This window comes from Martes martes (assembly GCF_963455335.1).
Source record: "Martes martes genome assembly, chromosome: 2".
Classification (NCBI taxonomy): Eukaryota; Metazoa; Chordata; class Mammalia; order Carnivora; family Mustelidae; genus Martes; species Martes martes.
In genome coordinates, this window is record NC_137889.1 from 69,527,385 (window position 1) to 69,546,920 (window position 19,536).

The window sequence follows — 19,536 nt, forward strand, 5'->3', positions numbered from 1 at the left end:
GTGAGCCTGTTGGTGGGAAATCTCACTATTTCGAGGCCGTGTGAGTGGAATTAGATGGGACGAAGGAGGTCTGCCCTTGGGAATGTGTGCGTCTTAAGGAGCATGCTTTCTGCTGTTAGGACAGAAACCGGGCACAGCCAGGTCATAACGAGAGTCACTTGGCTCAGCCAACAAAATTATGCCTAACAATGTGTGATAAATGCTTTTTGATGATGACGAGAATGCACAATAATTATAGGGTTTGTTCACCTCTCTTTTTTACCTCCCTACCACTGTGAAGGTACAATAATCCCTCTTAATGAACGAGTCTCATTTTGAAATGGAATTAACGACTGTATACATGGCATTTAAATTAAATACTATCTTTCCATCACCATGCTCTTGAAATCCATAAACATTTTTAGTTCTTTATGTAAGTGAAGGAGATTAATCATTGTTCAGTTACAGCTTGAGCACATGTTTAATAGAAATACCTCCCAAGTTTATTTAGTGTGACCTATTCTATATGCTTTAGACAGAAAATTGCGCTCTTCTTTTCAGAAGCTTTGCACATGCTGAGTTGATGGTCTTAGAAAAGGGACAACCTCGCTCTGCCCCTTTCCATATATAGTGAATTGCTAAACTCTAGTTCAGAAGGGATCAGGACCTCCTCCTACGGTTTTCTCCATTCAGCAGCTAGGTACTGACTTGAGTTTAGCTCAACCAGAAATTCCATCTGCCCCTAAGTCAAGTAAGCCTAAAAATGGAAAATTCAGTTTGGGGCCCTAATGGTAGAAGAAGTAATGCCATTCTACCAATGGCTATTTTCTGCCCATTTTAAAAAAAATATAGTCTTAAGCATCAGACTTAAGTCTAGGGTGTCCATCGGCCCTGTGACATTTTGTATTTTCAGATTGTTGATATAGACACTTCAGTTTTTGGATCTTTGCAAATATTCCCTGCTCTGTGTTTTGGAGCTGTCATTTCCTATTTCTCAAGACACTGAAAAGGCATGTTATTTTTATGGGCACCCGCCATGATCCTGGGGATGGAAGAGAGTAAGTTTTAAAAGACTAATGAAAGATGGTGAGTGCTCATTGGCAACAGTTAGCTGCAGAGGTGGGCTGTCTACTTTACTCGTAGTCCCAAGGTTCGATTTACCGTTAAGTATTCTTGTTGCAAGATGCTCTACGACAGTGGACGTAGTAGAAAAGTTCCCGCCACTGGGCTGGTCCAGTTCTCTGTGTGATGGAGGTGCTGATTTGCTCTGATGCAGTTTGAGAACTTTCTCTTTGCTTCCATCCCCCACTGCTAGCTGTTTGGCTGTAGTCCTGGGTCAGAACTCTTGTTTCTCTTTGTTGCGGTTAAAAGAATAACTTTGGGTTAAGTTTAATTTTTTATAAGAGTAATCCATGTTCATACAGACATTTTAGGACACAAAAATGAGCAGCAGAAGAAAATAATAAACGTATCACCTTGTGTAGGTAGGGGGAGTACATTCTAGTCTTTTCCCCCACACCTGTGGTATGTATATGAAGAGTGGGGGTCGCAGTGGATGCCTCTTGTAAAGTTTCTAGAAATGGGATCTGAATGTACATTGTTTTATTACCTGGTCATTTTCAAAGGGGAGGTCTGGACATTGACCCCTCAGCTGCTTAAGCCCTGTTCCTTTTTCTCTTCCCACTGGACAGCCGGTGTGATCTTGCCTAAGCACACAGCAGCCGTTTGGTGTAAGGCTGTTCTGTGTGGAGGGGGGACTGGGCCACGGAAGGGTCTGTTAGCCCTCCCCCAGTCCGAGTATTTTATATCCAAAATATCCAAAATATTGAGATTTTTTTTTATTAGGGACCTAGAGGACCGTGTTGTAATGATGACCCTGTGTCCTCCTCCTCCTCCCAGTGATCTCCTTTCCAGATTATAACTTACAGAACATTTCCATCCTTAGAACTGACCCTTCCCTTGAGGACTCCTATGTCTCTGATTCTCCAGACAGACCGAGATTATTTATACCCACACACATGACACAGCTCTTCTTCTCACTTGTCTGGTTTCTCTTCTTTCAAAAAACATAGTCATTGTGATGATTTCCTTTTCTGTCTTTTCTTGGGTCTACATTTTTATTAATTTGAATTTAGTACTGAAATCTTACTTTCTTACAGGGATTCTAAGATGAAATTTAAAATAATGTTACATTTTAATCACAAGTTATTTTCTTTTTCTCTATTCTCTGTTTGTCTTTTAGATTAAGAAATTGAAAACATTTAGTGGAGATGTGTCCAAGCTGTCCCTGGCGGACTCCTTTCTGCACTACTTGATTCAGGTGCCAAAGTAAGGATTATCCATCACTGTTCTTCACAGAGAAAGGGTTTAAAATCAGTGACAGCAAATGCTACAGTTTTACTTTTTTTTTTTTCAAGACTTTATTTATTTATTGGATAGAGGGAGACACTGCAAGAGAGCAAACACAAGCAGGGGAAGTGGGAGAGGGAGAAGCAGGCTTCCCGCCAAGCGGGGAGGCCGATGCGGGGCTCAATCTCAGGACCCTGGGATCATGACCTGAGCTGAAGGTAGACATTTAACCCCCTGAGCCATCTAGGTGCCGCTACAGTTTTACTTTTTATGTTTCAGCTATTCACTTCGGATTGAAGCAATGGTGCTAAAGAAGGAATTTTTACCTTCTTGTTCTTCTCTATACACAGACATAACAATTCTAAGAACCGCGACTAAAGGTAAGTGACCACGTGAGGCTTCATGTAATTTGTTTTTATTAATTTTGGTGGGAGTGCTTTATTTTAGTTTTTATTCTTTTTAGTAAGCATTCTTCTCCTGACTTTTAAAATCAATTTATTTCTTATTTAAAAAAATTTTTTTTAGGATTTTATTTATTTTTTTGACAGAGAGAGATCACAAGCAGGCAGAGAGGCAGGCAGAGAGAGAGAGGAGGAAGCAGGCTCCCTGCTGAGCAGAGAACCTGATGCAGGGCTCGATCCCAGGACACTGAGACCATGACCTGAGCCGAAGGCAGCTGCTTAGCGCACTGAGCCACCCAGGCGCCCCTAAAATCAGTTTATTTTTTAATGCCAGTGTAGTTCACACACAGTGCTCTCTTAGTCTCAGGTGTACAATGTAGTGATTCAGCAGTTGCCCACGGCACTCGGTGCTCATCACGAGAAGTGTACTCTCCATCCCCTTCACCTCTTTCCCTCATCCCCCACCCACCTCGCCTCTGGTGACCACCAGTTTGTTCTCTAGAGTCCAGTCTGGTTTTTTGGTCTGTCTTTTTTCTTTGTTTTTGTTTCTTAAATTCCATGTATGGGCAAAATCATAGAATTTGTCTTTCTCTGACTGACTTATTTTACTTAGCATTATACCATCCAGATCCATCCATCTCGCTGCAAGTGGCAAGATTTCATTCTTTTTTGATGGCTGAGTATGATTCCACTGTGTATATACACCACCTCTTCTTTATCCATCCATCCGTTGATGGACACTTGGGCTGCTTCCATAATTTGGCTACTGTAAATAATGCCCCAATAAACATAGGGCTGCATGTATCCCTTTGAGTTAGTGTTTTCATATTTTGGAGGTAAATACCCAGTAGTGGAATTACTGGATCGTGTGGTCATTCTATTTTGAATTTTTTGAGAAACCTCCATACTGTTTTCCATGGTGGCTGCAGCGGTCTGGTAGCATTTTCTTTTTTAAAAAACTGTTTAGTTGCAATGAGAAATGTGAAATCCTAATTCTGCTACACCCTAAAAAGGGAAATGAGATATTACGTGGGATGACAGACAGTTAAGGCTTATTTCCATTTACTTTCCTCCCTAATTAATTAATTGATTAATTGACCAATCAATTAATTAGCATAGTAACCTCCCATAAAAGAAGATTTCTTTCATCCCCAGCTTCAGAGTAAACCTTGCTGGTTGTAGCTAGCTCTTGTTCCTCTCCCAGGTCAGCTTTTCCTGTGCATGCTGTGTGTGTGTGTGCGCACGTGCACGCACAAAGGCTGGGCACTTAGGCCAGCTGTATCCTCCCTCATCCTCTGGCCTCTGGTGTCCAGGCCGGCTTTTTCAGTAGCATTCCTCCTTTCCTCCCGACTCCTCCTGGGCGTCTCCAGTGTGCCCTTCTGTTAGGTTCCTGATGGTTCTGCTCTGTGTCTTTTCCCACCTGCTTCCCCTCAAGTCTCTAACTCCTGGTGGGCCGTTTGTGTTTGAGAGGGGCGAGTGGGTCGTTTCCATTTCTTTGAATGACTTGCCTGCCCAGATAGACTCCTTGGAATTGCTCTCCTGCCTCCCTCCAAAGCAATGGGGTTTTGCCCTCAGGCACGTATGGCGTTGAGCAAGCAGGCCTAGCCCAGTTGTGGGCACCCCTCATCTCTAAGGCAGCGTCTCCGGCGCTCCCCACCCCTCACATCCTTCTGCATCCCACATCCAGTGCCAGCCCGATTTCCTCTGGGTTGTTTTCTGGATTTCTAGGCATTGTAGAGCTGTTGATTCCTACTTGATTTTCCTGTTCTGTTGCTATGGCCTGTTTTGAGATAAAGTTTTGCTCTTCAGCCCATCGTATTTTCTTCAGTTTAGAGAGGAGTCTCAGAATTCAGGGCAAGTGTTCTTCTTTCCATAGGGAGGCCTACTATAATTTCTTCCCACACACACCAGGGCTATTGCAGCAGCTTTGGAAGGGCCGTTCCTCCTGTTCACATCGAGATGGAATAGTTCTTGTAGTGAGCCGTGCAAATTTGTGGGCACGGCAGAAACATTTCTTATCTGGTTAACCTTCAGATACTGGCCTTCTTAGATAACGTAATACAGGCAGTGATCCAAGTGTAATTTTGTGAAAGTAATACCACACTTAATGGAGAATATGAAGTTAACAAAATCATAGGTAGCTTTTTATTATCTATATATACTGTAATTTTAATAGTCATCAAACCTTGCTTTTAGCTTTTGAAATACATTAATAATTTTTAATAATGTTTTTAATAATATTTGCATAGATGTGTGTACAAAAGCTGCTATGTTTAAAGAACTAATCTAAAGATATATTACAATGAAAGCTCCTTCGTAGACCTTAAGCCAATCCAAATGAAATTTGTAGTTTTGAATAAAGTGGACTGAGTCTCTGGGTGCCTGGCCCCTAAGGGTTAGTGCTTTTTGCAAGTCATTTACATGTCATCCCAGCCTGTTTATTTTTTTTAATCTCCTCATAGCTCGTGAACTAAGCAAAATGTTGCTCTCTGTTAGTTTCCATCTTCTATAAATATAATCTTGAAGGCTAGTGGATAGAAAGGAAAAAAAAAATAAAGAATTGCTAAGAAAGAGGTTGTTCCTATAACACAGTGCTCTGCTTTTCATAAGGCCTTTGCGTTTTCCACTCCTTGAATATGTTCCTTATTGAAGTGTTTTGTGATACACTGAAGCATCATATGTATCGATTCCCAGTTAAAAACTAGGACACAGATTGCCAGTAGCAAATGACGCATTAGATACACCACAGAATGTGCGGCTTGATTTGTTTTTCCCGGTCTTAACACGTGGTTTAGGGTCAGAGCTTGCTTCAGGCCCTCTTGAACTTGGCTGTGGTGGCTCTCTTTGTGCACTGAAGCTCAGGGTCCTGTGGTGTGTTCTTTTTTGACAGAGCTGATGCTGTGTGAGGAGCTACATTCAATATTACACTTGGTGCTACAGGCAGGGAACATCATGAATGCAGTAAGTAAAATTAAAAAAAAAAAAAGATGTTGTGTTTCTAAGTTTATTTGCCCGTCTGAAGATATACGTATATATTTTTTCTTCTGATTTGTCTTCTTTAGGGAGGGTATGCTGGCAATGCAGTAGGATTTAAACTGTCTTCTTTGCTCAAATTGGCAGACACAAAAGCAAACAAACCTGGGATGAATCTTCTGCACTTTGTTGCACAGGTATGTGGAAGTGGGACTTCAGAGAGAGAGAGAATGAGTGTGAATCCTCGCTGGGGAGGTTTGTCCCCGGTATTAGGTGGCATCCCACAGAGACAGGAGACGACCAAGTGGGCTCCACGAAGGTTCTGTTGCAGAAGCACCCTGCAACTTCCTGAGCTGAGCTGCCCAGTGCCTGGGGCTGTAGGCTAGGAGCAACGTAGAGAGGTTGAGGGGAGGCAGCAGTCAGGGTTGGTGAGGCCCGATTAGGAAGGATCCACATCCTAAACACGGAGGAATCTGGATTCATGCTTTAGCAGTGGGGAGCCAGCGGAAGCTGGAGCCCAGCACAATGGCCTGGCCAGGTTGGCTTTGTTTTTTGGAAAATAAGGCTCTAGGGGGGATGGGCGGGAGTGGAGAGAGAACTGGAAATGGGGCCCCTCTTGGCAGAAGGTGGCTCTCTGACAGTCTGGAGAGAGAGCTGAGACTCGGAGTCTCGGCCACCGGGATGGAGGGCAGAGGCCTGGGTGCTGAGACATTCCAAGTGTTGGGCTGACTGGATTTGTGACTGGTTACGAGTAGAGAGCAAGGGAGTAGAGACCATGTGTTCCCCTTTGTGAACTCTGAGGCGGGCTGCCTTGTGACAAGCATAGCGCTTGGCGTCTGCACCCCGGCCGTCACCTCCGATTCTGGCTGGGGCTCTGGGATACCAAAACAACCAGTTACAAAGTGAAAAAGTCTGTCTGTTGTTACATTATCTCAAATTACGAATTGTACCACTTTGTTTTTCCTTCATTGGATTGCCTTTGTTGTATTGATAGCAATCTCGTAGATATAGCTGTGAGCTGGGGAGGAAGCTGGGCTGGCTTCCAGTGTGAGCTTCGGGACAGGACAGAACTGGGATTTGGACACGGCTTTTATTAGCTGTACTTCCTCAGACAAGTTCCTTTAACGTTAAGACCCTCAATTTCTTCCTCTAATCATGAGGCTAGTGATCCTTCCAAACAGGTAACCAAGAGGGCTGAAGGGGATAATTCCATAAACTGCTTACTTCAGTGTTCAGCCCATAGTACGTGCTCCGTAAATAACACACGTAATTATTACTGCATTCTTCAGAAGACAAAGGACATGTTGAACTCAGGACTCATTTAATAAGTTGATTTTCAGGACACTGAAAGCAGAAAATGTGTTCCGTATCCCATGGGCCATACAGCGAGTCTTCTGTCAGTCCCTTTATTTTATTTGTTTATTTTCTAAAGATTTTATTTATTTATTTGACAGACAGAGAGCACAAGTAGACAGAGTAGCAGGCACAGGAAGAGGGAGAAGCAGGCTCTCTGCTGAGCAGGGAGCCCAATGTGGGGCTCGATCCCAGGACCCTGAGATCATGACCTGAGCCGAAGGCAGAGGCTTAACAACTGCGCCACCCAGGCAGCTCTCTGTCAGTCCCTTTAGATCTGTGGAGCCAGGTGCTCTGTGTCACTTGGTCCCTACCCATGGGGGGACGATTCCAGAGCTGGTAATTGCTCCCTTGGTATCCACCTTCCTTGTGTCCCCTGAACAGGTGAAGAATCCAAAGGCCTCCGTGGCTTGTGCACCTTCGGTGTAAACTCAGTTTGCAAACTGGTTTAACCGCTGTAGGCATCTCGTCACTTAAAGGCACACTCACAGGTATGGGTGGTATTTAAGCAGGATGTATTGGATTCTCGCAGCAACAATGGGCCCTGCTAAGCCACCACCCACCTCCATTGAGTTTGTGTGCCCATGAGTTGTATTTCACGTCAGGATCGGTTGCTCTGGGAAGTTAAATATATCTGGAGAGTAGGGGAGTTCTGGTAAATCTTACTAACTGAGGAATACAAGAGTTCACGTTTCACTGAGTTGCTTTGAATAATATATCAAGCATAAAAACAAGAACTTTAAAGTCCCTTTCAGTCTTGGGATAATTGTTTCCTTCCAGTTTTATACATACAGTAGACAAAATTCTGTTTTCGTTCTAGGAAGCCCAAAAGAAAGATGCCATTCTTCTAAACTTTTCTGAAAAACTGCACCATGTTCAGGAGGCTGCTAGGTAAGCAAAGAAGACTGAAAGTGAGTTCTGAGAATTCACTTTTTTTTTTTTTAAAGATTTTATTTATTTATTTGACAGAGACCACAAGTAGGCAGAGAGGCAGGTAGAGAGAGAGAGAGGAGGAAGCAGGCTCCCCACCAGGCAGAGAGCCCGATGCGGGGCTCGATCCCAGGACCCTGAGATCATGACCTGAGCGGAAGGCAGAGGCTTTAACCCACTGAGCCACCCAGGCGCCCCGAATTCACGGTTTTGTTTCAAATAACTTTTTAGATTGATTGATTGATTTGAAAAAGAGGGCGAGAGCGTGAGAGGAGGGGGTGGGGGTGAGGGAGAGGCAGGCTCCCTGCTGACGTAGGACTCCATCCCAGGATCCTAAGATCAGGACCTGAGCCAAAGGCCGACATATAGCCGACTAAGCCTCTCAGGTGCCCCTAAACTACTTTTTAAGAAACTGGTGAATATTTTATAACTTTAAAACATTTTATAACTTTAAAGAGTTTTGTCTTGTTGAATTTTCAAACCTCCCTTTTATTTGTTCACAGAGGTGTGTGTGTACTTTTGGAATTTGGGGGTTTTGAAAAATTAATCTGTATTTTTAATCAAAAAAACACCATTGTAGTCGTTTCCAATGAATATCATCAGTGTAAAAACAATATGGATTAAGAACTTCAAATCCCTCCACACCCAAAGATAGAGCTCAAACAGCACAGCCTCTTACCTTGGGAGTTGGTATACATCAGTCAAACTTCAGGGCCATTTCCTTGTAGAATCTAACATGGTACGTTTATTTTCTATTGCAATTAGAACCATACCAAGGGTTGGGAAAGGATTTTGTTTTAAATTAGTCACACAGCCTCACAGAGAAAGTATCTACCAGACATAAGGCTGTGTTTACATCACTTTAATTTGCTGCTGATCCCAGGATAGGTGTACATTTTAATGTGGCTATAATCTGTGTACACGAGCCCTTTTGAGTTCCATGTTTTTTAATTTATAGTACATACCCCTTATCCAGTGGTATATGTTCAATAACCAGCTTTCCTGGAAAGAAGTCCTTGTTTGTAGCATTTGCTGATTTCCATGGTGTGCATACTGCTACCGCGGCAGATTCAAGCCACTGGTGTGGCCTCATTGAGTGAGGAGTCGGGACAGGTACCCACGCCCACAGTGGCCTCTTGCAAGCTGGCTCCAGTGAACCACTTCCAGTCCTGTGCTTGCTATCTGAGTGATTATATCTGATTATAAGAGTTATGAACCTGATGCAGAAATACACCAATCATAGCTCTTCAAGCCAAGCCCTGTCATTGGCCAGTGTCTCAGTGTTATTGACTATGAACATCTTACCACAGATGACATGTCTTTCCCAAAGTGAGCTTATTAGGCCCAAGTTGTGAACAGTTCATAGTTTCCATTTACAGAATTTCATATTATCTCCTCTCCCCCAAAGAATGAGCATCTTATAAGATATAAACTGTTCTGGTTTTGAATTTCTAGAAGAAATTAGTGTGGTAATATTTTTTCCTCTGACTAGTATAGAAATATACTAATACAGAAATAAACCATTATATTTTTGAGCTGACATTTCTGGTCAGAGTTAGCTGGGGAAGTTTAGCTAGACACTATCTAGTGTGAAAATAGAGTTTGTGAAATATAATGTGAAAATAAAGTTTGTTTGGCTTCCCTGCACCACCTGCTCACTCTCCCCTTTCTTCTTGTAGATTATCTCTGGATAACACGGAGGCAGAACTGCACTCGCTCTTCATCAGAACGAGATCTCTGAGGGAAAACATTCAGCGGGATGGTGAACTCTGTCAGCAGATGGAAGATTTCCTTCAGGTTTGTGGGTGATCAGAGTCCGTCTCTCTCATTTTGGCTTTCAGCTGCTCCTGCCAGGGCTGGTTTGGTCTGCAGGGCTTTGGGGAAGCAGAAGGTTCCCATTCATAATTTTTTCCCCCGGGTCAGTAGAAGGACCTCTATATTTCAGTGCCCATTCTTTGCACAGTTGGCTTTCTAGAAGGGGCTGGCGAATGTGTTGTGAACCAAGGGCTGGCCTCTGTTGATCACTGCGTGATCGACAGCAGCACACTGTGCTGCAGGGAACTGATAGCAGCCTAGGGAGCCGACACTTGGCAGCTGATGCCCGGCAACTCAGGTTTGGCTTCTCAGCCATGGTGTAGGAGTTTTTGCCTCCTAATCAAATCTCTGGACGGCAGAACGAAGTTCCACGGAAACCGTAGACACCTGAGAACTCGGGCTTGTTTGTTCCTTCACTTGTTTTTATTGAAGAAACAAGCTACGTTTTGGCATGTTTTCTGTCGAGAGCGGGAGCACACAGGAGAGCTGTGCCTATCAACACCCCAAATACATCAGCCCCACAGGGTGTGTCGGGAGCCGCTCTGAATAACATCAACAAAAAAACCAGCAGAGTGGACATGTTTGTGACAGCTCATTGTGACTCACTAATCACATAGTCTGACATACTTCTTTTATCTTATTTTATCCTTATTTGAAAAAAAAAAAAAAGAAGAGAAAACCAGTGGCAGCTTTTCATGCTTTTAATCTTCAGGGGAAGTGACAGGCTACCTTAAATATCAGCGCTTCGAGCCTTGCGAGCGGGTGGCATGTGTGGCGGGGCTGCCCTTGGTGGCAGGAACAGCGTGCTCTGAAGGCTGTCCCACCTGAGCTTTCACTCGTTGACTTGTAATTAAGCCACAGCAAGCAAATATTACACATTTCAGCTCCCATCGGCAAACATTTCGTTTGGCTCTGGTGGGAGCTTATTTTTATTCCTAAACATGGGTTCTGTATTCTCTTTCCACTATCACCAAACAGATACTCTCTTTTACATGCACAGATTTTTCCCAGAGTGAAACAACACAGCAGACACCACCACAGAAACACCTAGCCGTAGGTAAGAGAGCACTCAGCAGTGAGCACACCTGAGGGAAAGCAAGAAACTGAGGGAGAAGGCCCATCCACAGTGAGAGGAGCATTCTGGATGTCTCCTTCCCTGGCTCCTAAATTAAACATTCATATTTTATGCTACATAGCAGTACAGAAAGGCATCTGATGGAAAACAGCTCTGTCCCAGCTGCAACCGCGGAGTGCTCTTTCAAGGCAACCTTGTTTTAACTCTAAATGCTTCTTTCTAGGAGTCATTTTTATCTGTGTAAATAAAATGTTCCCAAGCAGCTATTTATTTTTCTTTTTTATATTCAGTTCCTTTTTAAATAGGGGAGGGAGTGTAATTCTGTAAGGTAGGGTAGGCTCGGGCCATGAAGGGCTCTGAATGCCAGTCTGAAAACGGGACTGTGCTCTTAGCTATGGGGAAAGATTGAAGTCGTTTGTGGAGGAAAAAAAGACAAGAACACAGCTTTATAAATCTGACCCTCTGGGCAAGAAAGAAGGAATAAATTGATTTGGAACATGGGTCTGGTGCAGGAAAGTGAGATGTGAAAAGTCGAATTTGCTAGCACAGCTGCTTGTCTCCTGTCAATTACACTTGGCCAATGTAGCTTTGGACTTTGTCATTTGGGGTCCTGACTGGGCAGAAAACTAACTTTGGCAAAAAAAAAAAAAAAAAAAAAGAAAAGAAAAGAAAAAAAAAAAAAAGAAAAGAAAAGAAAAAAAGAAAAAAAGAAAAAACAAACCAAAAAAACCCCTCTGAGCTTGGTGATTTTCCACATCCACATTCAGAATGTCTCACTTTCCGGAGTCCTCAGGGTGACTGCAGTGCCTGTAAGTTTTTCCTTCCTGGTTCTCTCTCCATCTCCACGGGATCTAGAGATGAGACATGGGAGGTGGAGCTACGCTCCCATGTAGGTTCTTGTCAAGAGTCCTATTTTTCTGCCGTTGAGTTATTTTTGGCTGGAATCCACCTTTCCCCCGTGGAAGAATGACAGGCAAAGATTTATCCTTTCATGAATGCCCTTCTCTCCATAAAGAATAACAGAGCGTGAACACACACACTGCCCTGGGCTACTGACTCAGATGGTTACTTTCTCTGGTATTCGGTCTCCTAAATGGTTTTGGTTTCTTACTACCTCTTGAATGTGTTTGGTGCAAGAAACGGACTTGCAAGGGGGAAAGTGTGTTGGAGTGGGAGGGAGGCGATGAGTCTCAGAATCGCTTGTCACTCTCCAAGCATGTCCCAGCAGCAGTTCCACTCCTTGAGGGTGGGCAACCCATAACTTCATATTTCTGAGGCTTAGCCCTCCACTCAGAGGAAGTTTCTCAAATATTAGCCTTTTTAAAAACATGATATTTGTGATTTATTAAGTAATGTACTTCACACATTCCTTCTTCATATAAGCCTTGTTCCCCAGTAACAGAAAGTAACATGAGCCTCGAGCGTGATCCTAAATATTCAGTCCCCACGGGCCTGTGGCTCCTCTAAGCGGCCGCTGCCTCATTTCAGCTCAACAGTAAATGTCACACGCTGCTGTCGGGGAAGGGTGCTTGTGCGTCTCATAGCTCCGCAGCTTGAAAGGGTTGGGAGCCCACCAGAGAAAGCACTCTTCTATCATTTCTGCTTCCTTGTGGTGGTGGTACCTGAATCATTTTTTTTTTTTTAAGATTTTATTTATTTGAGAGAGAGGAAAGAGAGGGAGAGCATGAGCAGGGGGAGGAGCAGAGGGAGAGGGAGAAGCAGGCTCCCTGCTGAGTAGGGACCCTGAGATCGTGACCTGAGCTGAAGGCAGATGCTTAACCTTAGACTGAGCCACCCAGGTGCCCCGATGCCCTAATCTGTGGAGTCACTGGAGGCTTTGTCCTCAAAGGATTAGGAAAAAGTGAACACGAGAAGTGGATGGACTTGTGGGGTGTTATAGGTATTAACCATGGGGACTCCTCAGAATCTCCTGGGGGTTGTAACAAAATATTAGTGGTAGTGGGGCACCTGGGTGTCTCAGATGGTTGAGCACCTGCCTTTGGCTCAGGTCGTGATCCCAGGGTCCTGGGATCGAATCCCACATCAGGCTCCCTACTCGGCGGGAAGCCTGCTTCTACCTCTCCCACTCCCCCTGCTTGTGTTCCCTCTCTTGCTGTGTCTCTCTCTGTCAGATAAATAAAATCTTAAAAAAAAAATATTAGTGGTAGTTACACCTCAGGCATACTGAATTGCGTGAGTTCTGTACAAGCAGAGACTGTGGACAGTGCTTCTGAGCTGACTCGGATAAGCACCCTGGTTAAGAAGCCTTGGCTGGGGCATGTGTCTGGGCAAGGGAGCTTCCATCCTGTGGGGGTGATACTGACCCTGACACAGGTCATTTGAGGTGAGGTTTAAACTCCCTCTCAACAGCTTGTCCATACAAGGGCCTTCTGACATCCCGAAGGCCAGTCTGTAAGACTCACTTTTCAGAGAAGGAAGAACAGATGCAGAATGAGTTTTCCTCAATCAAACCAGCCTTTTACACCTATGTCATTTTTCAGTGACCGTTTCGTCGGTGGCCTTCTGTAGAGGAAAGCTCTTTAGTTTTTTGGGTGGCCTCCAGGTCTCACACAGAAGTTCACCTTGCTTCCCCAGGGCTTTGTTTGGGTTGAAATAATTTCCTTTTGGCTCGGAGGGCGTCGGTCTTGCGGTCAACTTTCCCCTTTCCCGAGACCTGAAGCTGAACCCAGGAGCGCAGATGGCGCGCACCGCGCCTCCTCGGCTGCCTGTTTCCTTCAGCGTGTGCTTGTGTGTTTTCTCGCAGTTCGCTGTGGAAAAGCTGACAGAACTAGAGCGCTGGCAGCAGGAGCTCCAGGACGAGGCCCACACCCTTATAGATTTTTTCTGCGAAGACAAAGAAACCATGAAACTGGACGAGTGCCTTCAGATATTTAGAGACTTTTGTGTCAAATTCAACAAAGCCGTTCAGGTATGGCTGATGGCATCTCCCGTGTTTTCTGAGTGGCGTGGAATTTCAGTTTTCCTCTTCCAGACCCAGCCCTCTGCCCTTGGGAGAAAGATGGTTCGGCACTTCCACGGTTTCAGGGAAGGCTGGCGCGGGCAGCACGGCCGGGCTCTCGGTTGGGATTCGTCTGGCCTCCTCGGCAGCTGTGCTGCTTGCACCAACACTGGCTTTGATGCCCCGAAAGCATTGTGTTAGTCACGTTTATTTATGATGGCAGCCCTGATACTAACAAATCTCTTTGAAGGCCCTGAACGTCTTCCTCATCACCCCCACCGCCCCCAGGAAAGAATTTCCTCTTTCACGGAGACCTGTGTTGCGGTGGGAGGATGGGAAGGCCTTCTCTGACCTGTTTCAAGCACCACGGCCATTGCCAGGCGGCTGGCACCACGGGGACTGTGCTGTCCTCAGCCAGAGCTGGGTTCGAAGTTCTCCAGTAGTTAGGAGTCTCCTGCTGACAGGGACACAGCGGCATTTCTTGCCCTTTGACCTCCAGTTCCAGGAGTCTCTGAGTTCAGTGCAGGAGCTAGAGAACTCTGGGTTGCTTGGCTTTGCAAGTACAATTTTCATCTGTCACTTAAAAACAAAACAAGATCCCTTCACTTCAGGTGGTGAGGAGGAGCTAAATACTTGTGCCCTTTCCCTGTATTTAAAAGCAGGCTTGCCCGAAGCGGAGTTTCTTGAGTTCTCAAGCCCTCTTTTCTCTCTGCAGCTAAGTGAAGGAGGCTAAGCCTGCAGCCACGTTTCCTCTCCCTTGTCCAAGCAGTGAGCTCAGCAGTGGGAGGTGGTTGTGGGAGGTAGAGGCCAAATTGGCTCTTTCTGAGGCTCTCACTCCCTGTCAGAATTCGGCAGGCCCAAGAGGCCACCTGTGTGATTCTTTGGGTCCAGCTGTCCTGAGCGCCAGGAGCTGGCCCCACTCCCACCCCCACCCCAGGCATCCTTGGAGGAGAGGGCCTGGGGAACCTGGGACACTGGAGAGGCCGAGCCAGAGCAGAAGGAGGGGCCATGCATCCCCAGCCAGAGCCTCACAGAAACTTGGAAGGGAAATCCACCATTTGAGGAAACCGATTTTCGAATAAAAAGTGCTATCAGTAACAGATTGGGGTTGTGGGATCCACACATTTAGGTGACACAAATATATTTATATGTTTTCTAAAAGATGTTTTTTTTGAGAGAGAGATCACACATGTGCACGAGTGATGGAGGGGCAGAGGCAGAGGGAGAAGCTGACTCCTGCTGAGCTGAGCAAGGAGCCCGATGCGGGGCTCGATCCCAGGACCCTGGGATCATGACCTGAGTTAAAGGCAGAGGCTTAACCAACTTAGCCACCCAGGTGCCCTACAGATGTAGTTAGAGTGCACAGCCAGGTGGTAAAGTGTGCTTTAGCATGTGCGTTTGTTCTGGTTTGGCTTTGTCGGGAGAGGGCTGGGTACTTGGAGCAGGGCGAAGGGTGGTGGAAGGATTTGTAAAGCAAATCCTCCTGTCTGATTGTGGGAGGCGGGTGGGGCATGAGGGACAGAGCCATCCTGGCATCTCTGGGGTTTCCTTACCAGGGAGCGTTCAGAGAGCAGAGATTTGACTGGCGTCTCTTCATATCTTGGGTATATACTTACGCATCCAAGCCATTAAGTAGAATGTGCTGCACGTGTGTGTGCATGTGTAGCTGTATTCAGCACAGAAGCAACAGGGAGGTATGGTCTCAGGCTCCTCCCTTTTTTTTTTTTTTTTTTTCTCTCTCTGCCCTTGACTAAATAGCCTTTTCCTGGAAGTCTTTGCTATCTTGCCCTACTTAGAAACCTAGCTGGGTTCCCTTGGAGTTGAGGTGGCAGGCATGTGTGGAATCACAGCCCACACTTCGGGGACAGTGCCTTGACCAGAAAGCTGTAAGTTGGGTCCACGCATCCGATGAGAACCTTAGGTTGGTGGGGTCCTCTCCAGGCAGCCTTGGGAGAGCTAGCCCTCTCCACACCCACCTTCTTACAAACACGCAATTGTCTTGGTGAAGTTTGGGACCCAGGCTGTCCTCCATACCTGTTTCTTGAGGTCTTAAGGCGGGCGGCTGTGGAATTGCACACAGGTCCCACAGGTCTAATGCATCTTGGGGCTTCTCTCCACCCCTCCCTCAGGACAACCAGGACCGGGCAGTGCAGGAGCTGAGGAGGCTGCAGCGGCTGAAGGAGCTGGAGCAGAAGCGTCGCCCCTGGGCGGCTGGGGAGCTTGGGGGATTCTGCCGGAGCAGCAGTGAGAACGACGTGGAGCAGCTGACTAAGAAGGGCACGGAGGACCTGTCCCCCTTCCTGCAGCCCAGGCCCGTCAGCCCCTCCTACCGACCTCCTAACACACGCCGCTCCCGCCTTTCCCTGGGCGCGTTTGCGGACCGGGAGCTGCTGACCTTCCTGGAGAGTTCCACTGGCAGCCCCGAGGAGCCCAGCAAATTCAACAGCTTGCCCCGGAGCAGCACCCGGCAGGCCCGGCCCACGATGGCCTGGATGGAGCCCGGGGACCGGAGAGCCCAGGACCCCAGCGGAGCACAGACACCACAGGCCTCAGAGGGCCAGAGGGGGGCCCCCGAGCCACCCTCATCTTGGCAGGGCCAGCAGCTCCTGGCCCCCAGGCCTGAGGACCCCACGCCCCCTATCCCCCGAGTTCCGCGCAGTGGGGTGGGCATCCTCCAAAAGAGGAATAGTGAGCCGGTGGGCCTAGTCCTGGCCCGGTCCCCTCCACTCTCACCATTGGCTCTGGGGATTAAGGAGCACGAGCTGGTGACAGGGCTGGCTCAGTTCGACCTTCAGGGATCCAAGAGCCCAGAGGAGGTGCCCCGATTGACCCTGAATGACCTCAGTCCCGTGGAGCTGGCATCTCTGGAGGAGGGGAGCATGCAGTCCCTCGGTGCCAGCCACAACGGCCTGATGCCTGTGGGCACAGGTGTCCCTGGCGGTCTCAGCCCAGACTTGGAAGGGGACGGGGCTGCCCCTGAGGATCCTAGCAGCAAGGCTGTAGTATCTGTGGGCAACAGCGACCCTGACAGCAAAGACCCTGGGCCTCTGTTCTACATCTCCGACGCCACCGACTGCTCACTGACCCTGGACTGCTCGGAGCCGGGGGAGGTGGCCGGGGCAGATGGCTCCCTGTCCTCTGGGGCTGGGGAGACAGGCAGCCAGGTCTCCTCTCACCCCACTTCCAGCCCCCTCGGGGAGGCTTCGGCTCCAGTCTCTGGGAAGAGCCAGCCCTCCTACAAGGACAACCTTCCCAAGGACAGACCCGCCAAAGGGAAGGATGTGACAGCACCGAAGAGAAGCTCCCTCAAAGAGGTGTCTCAGGGGACCTCGAAGCCAGTGAATGTCCGGCGGAGCCAGGGGTCCCAGGGGGCGGCGCCCAAGCCGGTGAGGACCTTGACCGCCTCTGAGAGTGAGAGCATGCGCAAAGTCGTGCCCATCTCCAGGTCGAGCCGCGGCTCCGTGGGCTGGAAGCGGCCCCCTCGGGAGACCCCCAGCGGCACAGACGCGCCGTGGTCGCGCCGGAGCTCCATGCGGGGGACCTCAGACGTGTCGCCCAAGCGGTCCTCGGCGGGGGCAGCGGCGGGGGCGGAGGAACAGAGGCTGGCGAGGGTGAGCGGCGGCTCCGGCAGCGCTAGGTCAGGGAAGGACCCCCCACTGCAGCAGAAGGGCTCTCTCAAGAAGCCCAGCGCCAAGCCCCTCAGGAACGTCCCCAGGCAGAAGCCCGACGAAAACAAGATCTGCCGCTCCAACTCCCAGGAAGAGATCCCCGAAGAGGAGCCCAAGGCCCCGCCGGCCCCCAGCGTCCCCCGCGTCCCGCCCCCCGTGCCGAGCTTTGCCCGAAACACAGTTGCCTCCTCCTCTCGGTTCATGAGAGCAGATTGCTCTCCTGTAGCCAAAGCTCCCGGCATCACTCGGACGGTTTCCCAGCGTCAGCTGAGGCCCAAGGGTGGCCCTGAGGATGCTGCCCCCAAGGACAGCAGCACCCTGCGGCGGGCCAGTAGCGCCCGGACCCCCAAAAAGTGTCCAGAGTCTGCTGGGGCTCCCAGTGCCAACACAGAGGCCCCTGGGAAGGCCCGGGGGGCTGGGGAAAGGGCCTCCCTCAGACTGAGAAACTCCGATCGGACCACGCTAGGGAAAATTCTCGATCCCTTACGGAAGTGAAGTCTGATCGTGAGGACTGACTCCTGGGAAGGGCCGGTACCGAATGTCCTTGTTCCGCATAAAGTGGTCCACGCGTGTTGCTGGCTAATGCTCATGTCACCAGAGATGAGGTCCGGGAGGCCTCTGGACCGCCTCGGGCTGTGCTGACTGCTACTGTAAAGTCCCAAGTCTGGGCGGCTGCCCGCTACTCTTTACGGCTGGCATCTCCCTCCCACACCCTGGAGGAACCCCCTCCCCCCCATGAAGATGTGTAAGCTGACAGTCTTCCCTACAGAGTTAAAAAAAAAAAAAAGAAAAAAAAACTGGCCAGTTTTTATATGTCAAGCTTATTTTTTAATATTATAAAAATGAAGTAGTTCCTTTTGCAGAACGAAATGCCTCCTAGGAAAAAGAGACAAAACCCTGAACAAGAAGACATTTTTATTTTCCTGTGTTTCCTGGTCTCAGGGTGACTCCCACCTGCCCACACCCTGTCCATTGCTGGCAACTGGACTTCTCTGCAAGCCCTGGGCATTCTGTGATTGGCACCGTCTCCCTGAAGGCTCTCTGCCTCGCTCACCTCTCCGTCTGTGACTCTGGGTGAGGGATTGCGTGCAAGCAGGAGGGGAAGTGAGACTGGTGGATAGAAATAGGACGCTCTCCTGTGTTCAGGGCGGGCACCGGGGCAGTGCCTTCCCTGCGGACGAACAGCAGCCCCTGGCAGAATGCGGGATCTCCCTGAACTTAGAAGGGCCATATCTTAATGGAGAGGCATCAGGGGCTCTTCAGCTGAGCACACCTTTCCCTTCCGTGTTTTCCCATTTGTGTATCTGTTCTGAAACTGAGTGAAGGCTGCTAGGACTTGGGTTCGCTCTCGTTACAGGGAAGAATAAAACCTTCTGTGTCCCAGTCTGGTCCCTCCCTCCTCTGCCTGCCTGCAGCCCGCCCTTCCTTCCCTTGCTAACCCGACATGGAGCCTGGAGAGGCTGTGTATCTATGTCACTGATGATACTTCCTAACGTTGACATGTCTCCTTCCGTAAAGTGGTTTTTAAACCCCGAGAAAAACCAAATCACAGACCAAAACAACCCCCCCCTTTCCAATTTTATATAATCAGGAAAATCTTGAAAAAAAAAAAAAAAGGCTTTATTCAAAAGAAAGGAGAAAATATGTACTGTTTCTACTCACTGCCCATTTCACAGCTTCCTTTTGAGGGAAATGAGGGGATTCTTGAAACTTTCTTGTTATTTAAAGTTGCTTCCTGCCTTTTTCACTTTTGGTCACTTACTGAAACTTTAATGAAACCTTATTTTAGACCCAAGAGTGGTAGATGGATTTCAGGGAATCCATGTGCTTGATATTACAATCTTCCTGCTATGGAATGTTGCCTTCCATCCAAATAAATGGAAACTCAGCTTTCATACGTCTGCTAAATTGAAATGGTAAACTTCATGGTTAAAAAGTAAGGCACTTGACCACAAAACTTCTTATAAAAACAGCCTTAGGTAGCTATTTCCTGGGCCTCACAAAGATGGTTATGGGAATCCTGTACTGTTTTTT

The 19,536-nt window shown here is 47.8% G+C and overlaps 1 protein-coding gene across 1 annotated transcript in view; it reads left to right on the forward strand.

The window, feature by feature from the left end:
* The window catches only part of FHDC1 (FH2 domain containing 1), a 32,776-nt gene extending 13,679 nt beyond the window's left edge, over positions 1 to 19,097 (forward strand). The window contains exons 4-11 of the mRNA XM_080797312.1: positions 2,222 to 2,307; positions 2,608 to 2,708; positions 5,620 to 5,690; positions 5,792 to 5,899; positions 7,876 to 7,946; positions 9,665 to 9,782; positions 13,640 to 13,804; positions 15,964 to 19,097. Of these exons, the coding sequence (XP_080653438.1) occupies positions 2,222 to 2,307; positions 2,608 to 2,708; positions 5,620 to 5,690; positions 5,792 to 5,899; positions 7,876 to 7,946; positions 9,665 to 9,782; positions 13,640 to 13,804; positions 15,964 to 17,997 (2,754 nt within the window). The 3' untranslated portion in view covers positions 17,998 to 19,097. The remainder of the gene's footprint in view (positions 1 to 2,221; positions 2,308 to 2,607; positions 2,709 to 5,619; positions 5,691 to 5,791; positions 5,900 to 7,875; positions 7,947 to 9,664; positions 9,783 to 13,639; positions 13,805 to 15,963) is intronic.
* The last annotated feature ends 439 nt before the right edge of the window (positions 19,098 to 19,536 follow it).